The 17,476-nt window shown below is 43.0% G+C and overlaps 1 protein-coding gene across 1 annotated transcript in view; it reads right to left on the reverse strand.

The window, feature by feature from the left end:
- The window catches only part of LOC111973112 (enhancer of polycomb homolog 1), a 44,505-nt gene that overhangs the window by 16,944 nt on the left and 10,085 nt on the right, over window positions 1–17,476 (reverse strand). Inside the window, exons 2-10 of the mRNA XM_024000352.3 lie at window positions 12,641–12,800; window positions 11,690–11,835; window positions 9,811–10,017; window positions 9,444–9,592; window positions 7,647–7,803; window positions 6,276–6,434; window positions 5,945–6,034; window positions 5,493–5,641; window positions 2,050–2,474 (exon numbers count right to left, since the gene is read on the reverse strand). Of these exons, the coding sequence (XP_023856120.1) occupies window positions 2,050–2,474; window positions 5,493–5,641; window positions 5,945–6,034; window positions 6,276–6,434; window positions 7,647–7,803; window positions 9,444–9,592; window positions 9,811–10,017; window positions 11,690–11,835; window positions 12,641–12,800 (1,642 nt within the window). The remainder of the gene's footprint in view (window positions 1–2,049; window positions 2,475–5,492; window positions 5,642–5,944; window positions 6,035–6,275; window positions 6,435–7,646; window positions 7,804–9,443; window positions 9,593–9,810; window positions 10,018–11,689; window positions 11,836–12,640; window positions 12,801–17,476) is intronic.

Consider the following 17,476-nt stretch of genomic DNA (forward strand, 5'->3'; position numbering starts at 1 on the left):
ATCAGTGTAGTTGCTAATATCAGTAAGTTAACAAGACCGTCGTGAATTATGAAGCCTTTAAATGATTGTTCTGAATAAATAAATGCTTAAAAATGCACAAAAAGTGATGTTATCTGTTGATGATTTCATAGAACAAAACGTATAACATGCAAACGTCATCGGATGTGATGTGCGCGAGCGGTGCAAAATAGATTTACACATACATGTTATTCAATCATCTCACCCACACCGCTCACGCACGTGAACAAGCACGAATATAGAACTTTGATGTATTTGAAATGCTCCACAAGTCCCTTCCTTATTGGATATCAGGATGCTTGAAAGAAAAACAAGAGAACAATAAAAGATAACTAAAAACAAACTAGGTTTACCTTTATCTGTGGATTAATTATCAGAGAAGAGAAACACACGATTTTGTATGACTCTGGGTCAAAATTCTACAAAGATCCATCTAAAATGACAATATGCATGTCATGTAAAATAACAACCCCAATGTTCATCTCCCAGGACAACAGCAACAGCTAGCTAGCTAAATGTCCATGAATGTGTCCTGTGTTTTGACCTGCCACAAAATCTATATCATTGATTCACAGTTGAGTTTGGTATTTTAACCTGTGTGTCATGATCGCGTCTGGAGGGATAGACAAAATCAACATGAGCCGGTGTAGTCAGCATGTAAGATCTCCTAAGCCTGTGTTTAACACAGACCTTATTTTCATCATTTATCCAAAAACCGCAGTACTTTCCCCATAGGCTTTGGCCAACGATGCCATGGCGGAGTTAGCCTCCACTATTGCCTACAAAAAGACACCATTACTATTGCTCTCCATATTCCAGTCTTCAGACACCATAGCATGAAGGATAGGACTATCAAGGCTAAACTCGAACAAGCCAAGACTCTAGCTTGAGATACTGCTCGTCATATAGGTAAGCCTGACAGTGTTTAGCATGCAGCAGACTCATCTCTACGGCCATTGGCCCTCTTCTGAATCTAATTATACGACACCATTTCTAATTGACTCCCCGAGCCGGGAGAACAGGAATTAATGTACTCTTATAAGGAAGCAGCGTATGAATGCAGAATGTTCATTTGGTTTACAGCCAAGAAAAGGCGTCGCTTTCTGAAGGAGAAAAATAAACCATTAAATACCTAATCAGGATCAGATACAGAATAGCTAAACAGTGAGCCTTTAAAAATGCACATTTATCTCTCCTTCGCACCCTCCCCCTTGCAGGCACATACACTAAACAATGGTAGCTCACAATTTCATGCATGGAGACATTTTCCAATTACACCCCTCCCCACATACCACACACACACACTCACTCAAAGCCTGCTCAATTCTCTCATTCTGATTCACACTAAACCTTTATAGCTCTGCCAGAACAGAAAAACTGTCTTTTCAAGAAATAATGCTCCTGTGACTAGGTCAAAACAAACGCCTCCTCTCTTCTCCCTGCCAAACACTTATCTATTTATCTGATTTCTAAAGAGAATACCTGTCCTCAAGAGCGTCAACATAGTGCCCTAAAGCAAGGGGGTGAAATACTACGTCCCAAATGACACCCTATTCCCTTTATAGTGCATTACTTTTTTTACCAGAGCCCTATGGGCCATGGGTCCATATCCACAAAGCAGAGTGCTGATCTAGGATCAGGTCCCCCCTTTTAACTATCATTTAAAAGTCAAAACTTATCCCAGGGACAGCACTCCTACTCGTAGATTCTTTGTGGATACGGGACAGGTCAAAACTTAAGTAATGCATTATATAGGGAATAAGGTGCTATGTGGAACACAGAAGAGCAGATATTCCTCCGCCACTGGGCTGGGGTACATTACATTCAGGACTCTGAGGCACAGCAAACTCTTAACAAACCAGTACTCAGAAACAGCACATACTATGCCTATATCTGCATTGTATATTGCCCGTAAAGCAAAGTGGTAAGTGACAAACAAACACCCTTCAGTACTCTCAAGCAGGACTTGGCAGGTTACCCACAATACCTGAATTCTAGCGTAAACCACAAAGCAGGAGGAGCACAACTCACCGGTGACGGGTGTAGCTCCTGGGCCAGTGCGGGGTAGGGGGTTAGCTCCACTCCCCAAGAGCCTGCTCTGTCCCAAGGACGTACTCCGGGTAAATCCTCTAAATCCTCTGTAGCGTGAGATGTCACCTCCACCCAGGGGGTGATGGGATAGCGTCCGCGGCCTAAAGTGCCTCCAGCGGCCCGACTTAATGTTCAACAGAATCTCACTGAGGTCCACAGATGACGAAGAGGAAGAAGAGGGGTGGTGGTTGTTGGGAGCATTGGTTCGGTCCGAGGTATTGGTGTCTGAGGTACTGGCAGGCGCTGCGCTGCGGAGAGGAGAGCTTGTGGGAGGAGATGAGGCTTGAAGTGGTTCGGTCTCGGGGTCCGAGTCCAGGCTGTGGAAAACATTGTCCAGATCTGAGTGCGCTCTGTCCAGCAAAACTCTGAAACAGAACCAGAGAGACTCGTTACAATCACAGCAACGATAACACCCAGACTGAGTCCCATATGGCACCCTATTCACTATATAGTGCACTGCTTTTGACCAGGGCCCATAAGGCTCTGGTCAAAAGTAGAGCATTATATAGGGAACACATGCCTTGGTCAAAAGTATATAGAGAGAACAGGGTTCCATTTGGGACGCATCAACAGACTCCTGTTTACACAACATGAAGTCGTGGATTCACGGATCTACCTTTACCCGAGACGGGACCAAGAATTCTAAATGATGTCACAGGTAGGGCTGTGTCGGTCATGACATTTAGTCAGAAGGTGATTTGTCAAGCAAATAACTGTCGGTCCCACGGTAATAGACCAGTAATTAACATAAATACATTTAGCATCTCCTGGTTTCCACACATGGTCTGCATCAGTGGTTGGAAGGCTGTTGGAACTTCTACATTAAAAAAAAAGTATAATAAATACATGTAATATAGCCTACACCTTCACAATTAATCCATTATTTATTTTAGACGGGTCTAAAGAAGCATGATTTGAAGAAAATTATTTCAGAAGAACATAGAATACTCTGAGTCCTTAAGTCCTAATGTGGATACGCCAAATGGCTGTGGTCTAGACTAGTTCATTTAGCAGACAAGATTTGTTTAGAATTCCGTGGCAATATTTAATATTATTTTATAGTATGAAGAAAACAATTGAACAAAGCTTAATAAAATACAAATAAATGTTTTTGATGGATGGCGCTAAATACAGGAAAATTCTTGAGGAAAACCTGTTTCAGTCTTCCAGAGATTTGAGACTGGGACAGAGGTTACCTTCCAGCAGGACAATGATCCTAAGCATACTGCTAAAGCAACACTCGAGTGGTTTAAGAGGAAACATTTAAATGTCTTGGAATGGCCTAGTCAAATCCCAGACCTCAATCCAATTGAGAATCTGTGGTATGACTTAAAGTTTGCTGTACACCACCGGAACCCATCCAACTTGAAGGAGCTGGAGCAGTTTTGGCTTGAAGAATGGGCAAAAATCCCAGTGGCTAGATGTGCCAAGCTTATAGAGACATACCCCAAGAGACTTGCAGCTGTAATTGCTGCAAAAGGTGACTTCAAAGTATTGACGTTGGGGGGGTTGAATAGTTATCCACGCTCAAGTTCTGTTTTTTGAGTCTAATTTCTTGCTTGTTTCACAATAAAAAATATCTTGCATCTTCAAAGTGGTAGGCATGTTTTGTTTTACACCCTTGTAAAGCAAAATAAATGTGCTTAATTGTAAGAAGCTATTTGATAATTTTAGTTGTGATACAAATCTTATTAAAACATATAGGCCTAGACTACATGCGGTGTGCGACTGATTTCAAAAAGTCGCGGGAAAAGGCCGTTTCTGGGTATCATTCACAAGTGATAATATTTAATTCACAAGTGATAGGCTAATATTGTCACCCATCAGACTATTCTTGATTTAATCTTGTCTTTACATATACTAAATAATATGTGTGTGAAATTTGTTTTGATTTAGAATGTCTCGAAACAGGGGCAGTGGGAAAAAAATACATGTCACCTATGCACTTAAATAAAGAATGGAGAACGCTTTCATGCCAGCCAGGTAGGCTATACTCCTGTTGTAAAAATAAACAATGTGCTTAATATTAGTAAAATTGAGAAATAAATATAGTAGGCGTAGGCCTAGTCTATAGAAAGCTGATTGGATCCTCCTCTTTTTAGTAGTGGCCATTACTGTTTTCTCACGCAATTGCATAGCCTATAGAAATGTTGAGCAACATGAGCTCTCATGAAGTGTTTGATTCCATTTTCATTTGCATTTATGTCAGAGTGATTAGAGGGACAATAGAGTGCAGGGACAATACAGTAGAGATATAAATTGTATAATTTATGCTCCTGCCCTTGCTTTTCACGAGTGGCACGTGTAGCTTGTTTACCAATCTTAAGTCATCAAAGCGGCAATAGACAGGTTGACTGACAATGTTGCGAAAATCATGCGCACGCATCTATGTGGCCGGAAGGTGTGAGTTATTATTCGTAACAGTCAAATAGCGAGCAACAATGACAAGAAGCTGCCATGTAGGGAATCACTTCAGCTTGTTGTATTTTGTTAATGATACCTTGTTTTGAGGTGTTTTGACTGATGCCATGTCTATGCTAATATGGCTCAAATTTACTAGCTAGCTAACCAACAACTGTAACAATGTATTTGAGAGACAAGAAGTGCCAATTGTGCAAATGTATTTATGTTTTCAATAAACTATCTACTGTAGGGCGAGTCGGCTTGGTTGGTTGCATCTCTCTCTCCCTCCCTCCCCATGTCACTCGCTCACACACACTGAGTAAACACAGCACTGTCCCTGCTAGAGCAGTACCTCTCTCTACCTCGCGCTTTATCAGCTCTGTTTAATAAAGTAACTTAAAAATATATATCATTTTCTGTTTCCCTCAGATCGGACCGGGTCAGGATCCATTCAGGTCTCGACGTACCGGGTCTAGGTATTCTTGGGTCGGTTGGGAATTAATAAAACATTTTTTTACGCATATTGGGTCCGGATGGGAAAGCCCCAGGTCCATTTCGGAACAGCCAAACTTTTTAGACCGATGAAGACCTCAAATTCAGAGCCTGGGGCAGGTGGAATATGCATGATAAAATGTTGCAGCTGTAATTGCATGTCACACTATGAGAGTATTATAGTTCTAGCCTTCCTAAAAGACCTGATAGTTGTTTCCAATCTGTGTGCACGTGTTGCAGTGAGTGTGTCAGAAACTGTCGCCACTTGCCAACTTAATCTCCTCAATGACATCCAGCACAGAAATAGGATCCCCTGTCAAATGAACAGCTACTACAACAGGCAAGTAGAGCCTCAAGGCGAGATTTGGGATGTGTCCCAAATGGCACCCCATTTCCTATTGACCAGAGCCCAAAAGTAGTGAGCGACATAGGGAATAGGGTGCCATTTGGGACACAGCCTAGGCAGCAGTAAGGGCGTCTGAACTCACCTGCCCCCTCTGCCCGTGCGTCGCCTTGCCAACCCTACACAGCGCCGGGGCACCGTCAGGGACGTGAGGCAGTAGCGGAAGCGAGGGTCGCCCAAACCACCCCCAGAGGGGCTGACCCACGGCCAGTTACCACTCTGGTCCAGACGAGACTGAGGGAGGGAGAGAGGGACAGAGAGAGAGAGAGCGCGAGGGAGATGGCGAGATGGAATGGGGGAGAGAGAGAGCAATAGAGAGAAGAAAATAGAAAAAGGGTGAAGAGAGAGGGGAGGGAGGAGAGGGAAAAGAGAGACAAAGCAGGAAGGCTCCGTCAGTAAGGCGTTGATGTGGTCAGCAGAGCATGGAAGAGAAAAAAGCGTCAGCCCTGGCTGTGTGTGTGGCTGGCCGAAAGAGCAGCGTATGGGCTATAAATAGAGCAGCGGAGTCAAAGGAGCGCAGGCAGCTACTCTACTCACAGCGTAGTACTGACAGCCGGCCTTCCTCCGGAACGCAAAGCTGCCATCTGGGTCATTCTCCTCCTCTGCCTCCGAGGAACCTGAATGGATCTAAACAAACACGAGAGGGGGGGATGGGTGAGTTACATCTGTCTCTTATACACATCTAGATGTGTATAAGAGACAGATACTAAACATTATCACCATCATTATCTGCACCCCAAATGGCACCCTATTTCCTATACAGATGCACTACTTCTGACCAGGGCCCATGAAGTGGTGCACTAAATAGGAAATAGGGTACCATTTAGAACGCAAACATCACCACCACCGGCGTTATTTATGAGTTTACCTGTGAGAAGGGTTCGTCGTCAGAGCTGGGGAAGTCATACTGGTTGAGGTCCTTGGGGTTGAACACAGAAGGGCCAGAGTGTTGGGGCGCAGAGAGAGGAGGAATCTTAGGCTTCTTCTCGTACTTCCTCTTCGTTCTGACCACCTCCGTCTTCTCCGGCTGGAAGGAGGAGAACCAGAAAAGGAAAACTGTTACACAGCTGTCTACATTATTAAAGGGATTCAGAGCGTGGCCTAGGTTGGTCTAGCGGTCGAAGCCGCTGCCTCCAGATCACAGACACCGCTGCAGCATGGGTTTGAATCCGTCCCACTGCTATTTCAACACACTTCATCCTCCATATTTCCTCTCTACCTCTGTCCTATTCAATAAATGAACAAATATATATAGCAAGTCATATGAAGAATAGAGGCTGTGCTACAAAAAGGTATTCCGAGCCCTGTAGCATTTCATATGGAGGTGGTGCCATTCAGAAACAGAACAGTGAGTCATTGGTATGCAGATGAGAGGCGAGGCACGAAGGCATGCACCAGATGCTTCTGCCCAGACAGATCGTGCCACTCCCTGAAGACAGGACCCCCCCCCCCCAACCCAACCCACTGACCACAACACACTCCACCCCTCCCTGCCTACCCAAAGAGCAGACCCCACCCCTCACTGACTGAACACACTCCTCCATACCACTAGTAGAGGTTAGTGAACTGAACTCTCATTCAACCCAAGGCCCCAGAGGGAAGAGGTAGGGGGGTAAGGCTACAGTACGGGGGGGGGCATCCGTTAAATCAATGGAAGGAATGAAAGCAAGGTGGGGGTGTGGACTAGGAGTGTGGAGGGACACAGTTACATCAATAGATGAGTGTGGGGATAAACAATAGGAGAGTCACTCATCTCCCAGTTGGTTGATTGACTGCTCAATAGTCATAATGAGAAGGGTCTGTGTCCCCAATGGCACCCTTAGTAGTGCTAGCTAAATAAGTCACGAGAGCTGTAGCATGATTTACTACAGTACCCATAATGCTCTGTGTAACATATCCGGTGTTCTTAGTAAAGACGTTCTCGAAGCTACCATAATGGTGTCCCATCTCCTTATCAATACAACACCTAATTACCTCAACTAACCTGTACCCCGGCACATTGACTCGGTACAGGTACCCCCTGTATATAACCTTGTTATTGTTATGTAAATGTATTGTGTAACTTTTAGATTGGATTTTTTATTTTACTTTTGTTTATTTAGTAAACATTTTATTAACTCTATTTCTTGAGCTGCATTGTTGGTTAAGGGCTTGTACGTAAGCATTTCACGGTAAGGTCTACAACTGTTGTATTCAGCGTATGTGACAAATAAAATGTGATTTGATATGTGTTTCTTACTTTAGTTTTGTACTCCTTCATGTCCATGTGGTCTTGGTGGCGGTACTGGTTGCTGTTGGAGAGGGGAATGATGGGTATCGTGTAGACAGGCTTTACCAGAGCCCTCTGGGCCAGGGCCTCTGCCATAACTTCACTCCCGTAGTCAGGCATGCCGTTTCTAGTGAGGACACAGAGGAAGAGGGGGTGAGGGTTATTGGAGAAATACCCTTTTAGGTCAAAACGTTGCACAATTAAACTGCAGGAGCATTCAGCAGTGTGGAAGTAGGCCTAACCATGTGTCTTTCATAAGTACTTTTTGTACTTTGCACAGGCAAGTTACTGGATGTGAGCAGGCTACACCATTTCTAAAATCAGAGAAAATACTCCGAAAAGTAGTGAAGGAAGTTGGCCACCTGGATCTCTTCTATACAAGGGCAAAACATCTTTCATCATAGAACAATACGCCAATCCAACTGTGTGAGTAAAAATAAAACCATCAGGATGCAGACGCTAGCGCAGGGCAGGCTGATAACAGGCGGAAATTGAAATGTCACTACAAATCAAAAGCACTCAAGGAAAGAAGGAAAATCTAAACTCGCAGTGACATCTACTTTCAGATGGAATCTATCCCATTCTGATATGTTATGTTTGGAAATGCGATTCCCAAATGGCAACCTGCATTGTGGCAACCTGCAACCTTTGCAGGGAATAGGGTGCTATTGGGACAGAAGGTGCCCCACAAGGGAACAGCAAGCCCCCAAAAAACTAATTAAGAGTAATTAAGAGATATAAATGCAACTAACCAACAATAAGCCCAGCTTATTCTATTCTGTACTGACAAAACATTTTTTTTTATGGCCAGTGAATTGAGTGAAAGTGAATAAGCTCATTGCTTTGACCTTACTGCACAAATAAGGTGAATTCTAATTGATAATGCATGCAAAAAAGAGCACTGAATGATGCCCCCAATTAACATGAGCAACAAAGCCTGACTACATAAAAAAAATACATGGCCTTGGTCTACTCTGCTAATACCCATCATACAGGATTCGTCCCAAATGGCACTCTTCCCTACATCAGTGTTCGCCAACTGGCAGCCCGCAGGTGATATTATTTGGCACCCCAAGTTTGTTCAGCAAAAGACTTGACAAAAAAAACTGCAAATCAGCTCCAAGTGATTTTAAATTTGGAAATTATTCCCACACATAAAAAGTATTCCCACACATAAAATAGATATGTGATCGTATACAAATGTAAGCAAGGTTTCAAATGATTAAGTTGTAGTCAAATATTATCCGTTTGGGCTTCTTGCTGTCAATTTTCAGTCCACCAATTATTTGTAATTATGTTCCGGCCCCCTGCCCATCCACTCACAAAAGAAAATCGACCTGCAGCTGAATTTAGTTGATGATCACGGCCCTATTATAGTGCACAACTTTTGACCAGGGCCCATAGTGTACTATATAGGGAATAGGGTGCAATTTGGGATACATCCTCAGCCTGCCCTGACAACCCAAGGAGCCTCCTTTGGCAAACAAACAGCAGGTTTAAAATCAACCAGACAGGATACTACCCAAGTCACAGAACCAAAATGGCAGGTGTGTAATCAGCCTGAAAACTAACAGCTGCAGACAGTCATTAACCTGCAATCACGGAGAAAGCAACTGTTTTCTTTGATTTGGGGGACCAATAATTTATACCCACAGCAAATAGCATTCTAAAGCCTAGATAGTTAGTAACTGAGACAAATAAAGTTGTTCAAGGTCCAAAACCCAGCGAGAAACCAGAGATAAAACAAGCTTTGAAGGGCTTTCTCACCTCTTCTCTACGATCTCCAGGGTGAGGTGTAGCAGCTCCCGCTTGCTCTTCTCCCTCCTCTTGATCATCTCCAGGATGGTGACGGCTCGGCTCAGGTCCCTCCGCAGCTTCAGCATCTTCTCATACCCAGCCTCGTCGTTCTTACGGTTCTAAAGATCGATTTATGGAGGCACATGTAAGTAAACAAGATTCTCTCTTTACTATTCTTTGTAGGCCAGTTTCCTGGACCCAGATTTCTGGAACTAAAATGTATGCCCAATGCAGGCACTAGGAAACTAGCTCTAGGTTACAACTAAATCCAGCATTGTGTCTGGGTGATGGCTGGGTCTTTAAAGACCCTGTCGTGGGAACTGGCCTCCAGCCTCACCTTTCTGGTCTGCATCTTCTCGGTCCTCCTGCGGAAGGCCACGTAGGGGTCTGAGGTGCTGGATCCGTCTCTCTTCTCCTGCTTCACAGTGGGAATGAGCGAGCCACTCTTACAGTTTTTTCGCTTCCTCGTCCAGTAGTCAAACACCTCCTTGATCAGCTCGTCATCCTCCTTCAGCAGCAGCTTGGCCTCCTGCAGGCTCACCAGCTGAGGAGAGGAGGCAACACACATTTAGTCACACTGTTCTTTCTAGTACTCAATAAAGCACCTAGACTAATCATGAACACCTACAGCCGACAAAAGTGCTTCCCAAACTTCTCCTTAAAAGTACTCCTAGCCATTCCACTTATTTGACCAAATAGGCAGAACGGCTTGGGGTACACAAAAAGAGGTTTGAAAAACACTGTCCTATGTCCTAACACTGGCCTAAGAAATGCCTTGAACATTGTGGTGTGGCTAACTTCTTATGGCTGGGGGCAGTGTTGAGTAGCTTGGATGAATAAGGTGCCCAGAGTAAACTGCCTGCTACTCAGTCCCAGAAGCTAAGATCTGCATTAGTAGATTTGGATAGAAAACACTCTGCAGTTTTTAAAACTGTTTGAATGATGTCTGTGAGTATAACAGAACTCATATGACAGGCAAAAACCTGAGAAAGAATTCAACCAGGACGTGGGAAATCTGAAGTTTGTAGGTTTGCCTATCCAATATATTTGGTCTTTGGGGTCATATTGCACTTCCTAAGGCTTCCACTAGATGTCAACAGTCTTTAGAACCTTGTTTGATGCTTCTACTGTGAAGAATGAGCGAAGGAGAGCTCTTTGAGTCAGGTGTCTGGTCACGCACGCTCCCGTGAAAGCGACCTGCGTTCCATCGCATTTCTGAGGAATTCTCCGGTTGAAACATCATTGAAGATTTATGTTAAAAACATCCTAAAGATAGATTCTATACATCGTTTGACATGTTTCTACGAACTGTAATGGAATTTTTTGACTTTTCGTCTGACCTGCGCAAACAAAAACTTTTCGTCTGAACTAAACGCAAACAAAAAGGAGGTATTTGGACATATATTAACGACGTTATCGAACAAAACAAACATTTATTGTGGAACTGGGATTCCTGGGAGTGCATTCTGATGAAGCTCATCAAAGGTAAGTGAATATTTATAATACTATTTCTGACTTGTGTTGACTCCACAACATGGCGGATATCTGTATGGCTTGTTTGGGCTCTGAGCGCTGTACTCAGATTATAGCATGGTGCGCTTTTCCCGTAATTCTTAAAAAAAAATTTTTTTTTTTAAATCTGACACAGCGGTTGCATTAAGGAGAAGTTTATCTAAAGTTCCATGTTTAATTCTTGTATCTTTTATCAATGTTTATTAGGAGTATTTCTGTAAATTGATGTGGCTCTGCAAAATCACCGGATGTTTTGGAGGCGAAACATTACTGAACATAACGCGCCAATGTAAACTTAGATATTTGGATATAAATATGAACTTTATCGAACAAAACATACATGTATTGTGTAACATGAAGTCCTATGAGTGTCATCTGATGAAGATCAAAGGTTAGTGATTAATTTTATCTCTATTTCTGCTTTTTGTGACCCCTCTCTTTGGCTGGAAAAATGGCTGTGTTTTTCTGTGACTAGGTACTGACCTAACATAATCGTTTGGGGTGCTTTCGTCATAAAGCCTTTTTGAAATTGGACACTGTGGTGGGATTAACAACAAGTTTATCTTTAAAATGGTGTAAAATACTTGTATGTTTGAGGAATTTTAATTATGAGATTTCTGTTGTTTGAATTTGGCGCCCTGCACTTTCACTGGCTGTTGTCAAGTTGATCCCGTTAACGGGATCTCAGCCATAAGTTAAAGTACCTGTGTGCCACTGCCTTTCTCCAGCCGGTCAATCATCTCCTCAAATTGCAGAGAGGTGATCTCCATCTTCTTCTTCAGCTTATTCACAAACGCCTCGTCCTCTGAATCCAGGTCGTAGTCCGGCTGCTCTGTATCCAAACTGAAAGCTGTGATAGAGAACACGGGTTGAAGTAAGAAATAACGCCAACAACACTTTGCAGTACTTTTAGAGTGCTTGCCAAATGGCACCCTATATAGAGAGCTAAGGGCCCTGGTCAAAAGTAGTGTACTTTATAGTGAATAGGTGTTACAGAAAGATGATAAATGGGAATTCTGATAAAAACACATCTCTATTTTTTGCCCACAATCAGCAGCGTAATGCTGCCAACTCCAGAAATACGCTAAGCTTGCAAAAAGCCTGCCATCCCTTTGCATATCTGGTTCTATATGAAAGTCCTTTAAAAAAAACAGTGCAGACAGGAGTGTTTGTAAACTGGGGCTGAGAGGGGGTCCCCTGGGCTTACTGAGTATCCAGACAGACAGAGTGCCCCACTCTCCCCCCGCCGCAGCCTGTGTGATTGTGTGTGTGGTGTGTGAGTGAGTGAGTGAGCTCAAATGCTTTCAGACAGCAGAACACGTCTGAGATCACACTGCTGCTATTAGAGACACCCCAGGGGCTGACACAATCACTTAAACATACCTCAGACAGAGCACACACACGCAGCAGCATGAACACGCAGCAGCATGAACACACAAACAAACTGCAGTATGCGTACACACACACATACAGGAAAACCAGCAGACACACCAGGCACACTCAAGACAAGAAAAACAAACACCGACTGACTGCAGACAGATAGAGCTAACAGACAGAGGCAGACAGACACACAGGCGCGGCAGACAGACACACAGGAGAAAGACACACAGGAGAAAGACAGACACACAGGCTACATGAATAGTAATAGTCCTCACGCTGTATGTGAATGAGCTGCTTTGGCATCTTGAAGTCCCCGGGGTAGAGGGACTCGTAGTAGGCGATGTTGCTCCCTGCTTCGGGGACGGGGATGACCATGTTGTCCCGTTTCTCCCCGTACACCTGCTGTGCAGAGATGGCCCGCTGGAGATGGTGCTCCTGTGGGGGAGGAATATAACAAAGGAAAGGTCATAGATTCAGTCATTAGGCCTACATCATCAACAACAGTGCTTTGGTGAGGTGCAATGACATACACAAGGAAAACATTAAAACGAGGTTAGTCTGGAGGCCAGCTACATTAACAAAGCAACATCATCGCTTCAGTGAAATGTAAACCACATAACACACTGACTGACACCTTTAAAAACAGGAGTTTGCGCCCTTATGCGAAAGGTTCAACCATGAAGCAGTCTCACTGTGTAGCAGGGCTCTAGACTGACCCTTGAGTCGTATTTTGCGACCATTTGACTTGGCTGTGCGAGTAAAAACATTTATTGGTCACATCATGTACATGTAGGCAAAAGGTTAACTATTCAGCAAAAAAATATATAGTTACAAATTCTGGAGCCCTATGTTGACAGTAACCTATAGCAACAATAGCCTTATTGTCAACCCAGAATGCATGACCATCACTGGTTTATGTTGCACATCAAAATTACTTCATGCATTCCTGCTTTGATTAACATTTTATTTATTATACCATCTCCGTAGTCTATTTTATTTTAAGCACTGTGGCTACTAGGGGTGTGAAAGTTCAAACGGGATCATTAACATTAATAAAAATGTTTTGTTCTTTTCCTCACAATTAAAAATGCCTGTATTGCCTGTATCGATGACCCTTTTCAGACATAATTGAATGTGGCCCCTTGAAAGCTCTGCGGCGACAGCATGTTGCCTGTTAGGGTAGACTACACTACGGCTTTTTAAGAAGCTCACAAAAACCTCTCTGGAGATATAAACGGGCATTTTACTTGTCTGTAAAGGAATGCAGCAGAAGCGAGACTAACATCCATCACTAGGTGACCAAAACTGTCAATCAAATAAACTTGAGCAGCTGCGTGCAGCTTGCCTGCATAGCAGACCACTCTCTACTAAAAAAAAGTACTTTAAAGTTTGTTAAATACCATGACTTACTAAGATATTTAATAGAAAGAAAACATTAGCTACTCTACCATAAAAATCAGCATTAAAAGAAAGCAGCACATCAACCAACAACGTACACTGCTGTCAGGGAAACAATACCGAACATTCTATGCAGAGCAGAATTGTACTGTCTGAAAAAGGTAGGGACGCTTGTGACGCTAACATTTTTTAGGCGTAGAAAAAAAGTGCCGCAATTGTCGCTATCGACATATTACTGTAGCTGCGTTGTCTCTGTAAAGGGTTGTGGTAGATACAACTCCATTGCACAGGCCCTAGTGGTTACACACATGTAATAGGACACTTATTCTGCATTGTGAATTGACATGTAAGTATATTTTTAAAAAAATTCAGGCAAATCGATGCACTTTAAGTCTTTTCTGTTACAGACTAAAAAAACAATGTTAATAAAGTTATTCTTTGTTGTAAGTTGATCTATATTTCTTTCTTTTTTTGTTTTCTTTAATGTTAATAAGGATACAATGTTATGCAGAGGTGTACTTATAACAATTTTATAGACAAATTATACTATTTAGTCGCGGCGGAGAGTTGGGGGGCGCGAAATGTTTACTTCTTCCTAGGGGGGGGCATAACAGAAAATAATTGAGAAGCACTGGTATAGACTTAGATAAATGAGCACATATTTTTTCCAATGGGGGCCGTGTGTTCTAAAATTAGATTTCTTTCTCCATTCGAGTACTCTATTTTTATGCCAGCCCTAGAATTCATGAGCAATTATCCAAATAAACCATATCATATCAATAAAAAATAAACTACCATCACAACATGTCCTATTGACTCACTCTAGCCTTTGGCTCCATGAGAGCCAACATACCAACATGCATCCCACTGCTGGCTTGCCTCTCTCTGAAGCTAAGCAGCGTTGGTCCCTGGATGAGAGACCAAATGTTGTTGGAAGTGGTGTTGGAGGGCCAGTAGAAGGCACTCTTTCATCTGGTCTAAAACATATATCCAAAATGTCCCAGGGCAGTATTGCCCCGTGTATGGTGCCGTCTTTCGGATGGGACGTAAATCGGGTTTCCTGACTCTCTGTCGTCACTAAAGATCCTTTATTGTACAGTGTAGGGGTGTCCTGGCTCAATTCCCAAATCTGACCGTGGCCACCTAATAATCCCTAGCTTCCAATTGGCTGATTCATCCCCCCTGTAACTATATCCCATGTCGTTGCTGTAAATGACAATGTATTCTCAGTTAATTTACCTGGTCAAATCAAAGGGATGAAGAGAGCAGATGGGCTATTCAAGCAAACTGTGACTGCCTGTGCTCTGGTTAACTATGATAACATTTCACACCGAGTAGGCATGTCCAATTCACAGGGGACAGCCATCACCGAGAGCTTACATAACAACCATAGGGATTGACATTAGGCGCTCAAGGGCACTTGCCCATTGTTTTTACTTGCCCGAAGATTATAATCTGGCAACCAGGCTAGATTAATGTCACTCACTAGACCAAATGTTTATATGGCTTAGCACATGGTGTGGTCAATTTCCTTAACGGTTTAGACAGAGGAAGCAGAATCAACAAGATGTGTCTAAGAGTTAGCCTAAACAATTCTCTTCAATACATGAATTGGCAAGGTTCCAACCAACAGGACAGAGCTAGCACCACCAACTATGCACATCATTTAGGCTAGCCAAGTGACATACCAATGATTCAGCAACAAACGGCCTTCTGCTTGCTGCCAAAACCAGTTAATGTTATTAATCTCTTAGAACAAATGATGTACATCGGCGCAAGACGAGAAGCTAGTATATGAAGTTAGTCTACAAACAGACCGGTCTTGGGCCTTCATTTCTCTCAGTTGAAGCAAATCTTGACGCAACACCCAGCTCACATTTTCTTCAATGCGAGGAAACACAATTTACATCATGTTCTATGATGATAATGGCCAACCCAAGGTCAGGGACAAGCGATACTTCGAGGTGTATTAACTAGGAAGCAAACGGGCCAAAAACAGGGAGGGACCTTCCTGAATTTGTTCTACAAGAAACATAGTGCACTAATGAACACACTGGGCAAGGTGAGTTCTTGCATAAGGAACCAATTAGAAACAGGCCAGAGCCAGACTTCCCTTCTCTGGAGAACGTCAGGCTGCGACCGACTCTAGCCTGAACCAAAGGGAAAGCATCAATATAAGACTAAAATCGAAACCTACTATGCCGGCTCCGACGCTCGACGAATGTGCCAAGGCTTGCAAACTATCAGATTACAAAAGGGAAACTTAGCCCAGAGCTGCCCAGCGACAAGAGCCTACCAGACGAGCTAAATGCCTTCTATGCTTGCTTTGAGAAAAGCAACAGCACGCCAATGGTGGAACCAGTTTACCCCTGAAATTAGGACTGCAGAGTCCCTGCCCATCTTCTGAAAACATCTGAAACCCTATATAGGTTCAGCACTTTTGTGAAACAGCACAGTTAAAATATATGGCAAATAGAACTGGATGGTCTTTAGAGATAGATGGGTAGCTGAAGGATGGGATAAAAAAAATAAAAAAAAGATAACTATTGTGTCTGTGAAATGTATATAGTATGTATAAGCTGGAAGTAGAAGCATAAGTTTAGTCTATTAGTTTACTCCAATTAGGGGAGGGGTTGGTAGGGTTAGGGGAAAATAAAAGGACAATAAAATATCTACACACACAGTATTCAGAACCCTTCCCTTTTTCCACATTTTGTTACATTTCAGCCTTATTCTAAAATGGATCAATCTACACAAAATACCCCATAATGACAAAGCAAAAAACAGGCAAATATATAAAAAAAACAAAAAACAATCACAAATACCTTATTTACATGAGAATTCAGACCCTTTGCTTTTAATTGAGCTCAGGTGCACCCCGTTTCCATTGATCATCCTTAAGATGTTTCTACAAATTGATTTGGACAGGCACACACACAGGTCTACATAAGGTCCCACAGTTGACAGTGCATGTCAGAGCAAAAACCAAGCCATGAGGTCGAAGGAATTGTCCGTAGAGCTCCGAGACAGGATTGTGTCAAGGCACAGCTCCTGGGAAGGGTACCAAAAAAACTCTGCAGCAATGGAGTTCCCCAAGAACACAGTGGTCTCCATCATTCTTAAATGGAATTAGTTTGGAACCACCAAGACTCTTCCTAGAGCTGGCCGCCTGCCAAACTGAGCAATCTGGGGAGGGGCGCCTTGGTCAGGGAGGTGACTAAGCTAGAGTTATCATTTGTTTTGCATGGGCTGCATCTTAATCCACCACAGCCGACTACGTCTGCCTTCTGCATCTGCAGTGGAGGTGGCAGGGCTACAGTGGTGTTTGTCAGACCATGATACATCCCAAAAATCTGCCTTCTCACGAAAACGTCTGTAGCATCCGAATGGTTTGTCCTACAAACTATTATGACCACTATGGAAAGGAGAGACTCAGGAATGAACACGATGGTGTTCTCCGTTTCGTTCTACGACCCCCACGTGTCACAGGACTCATCTGAAGGTAACCCATACAAAATAAATGGAGGTAGTTTAGTGGCAACAAAAATAAGGGGTTAAATATGTGTCCAGAAAATTATAAATATTTGCTAATCTGTCTTACATCTTCCACTTCAAAACATTTGGCAGAAAATTATATACATTTTTTTACTTTTTGGGGTAATTTATGAATGTGTTATTCAATGCGTTTCTATGGGCTATAGTAGTAAAGGCCA

Source organism: Salvelinus sp. IW2-2015, linkage group LG14 (genome assembly GCF_002910315.2).
Source record: "Salvelinus sp. IW2-2015 linkage group LG14, ASM291031v2, whole genome shotgun sequence".
NCBI classification, from domain to species: Eukaryota; Metazoa; Chordata; class Actinopteri; order Salmoniformes; family Salmonidae; genus Salvelinus; species Salvelinus sp. IW2-2015.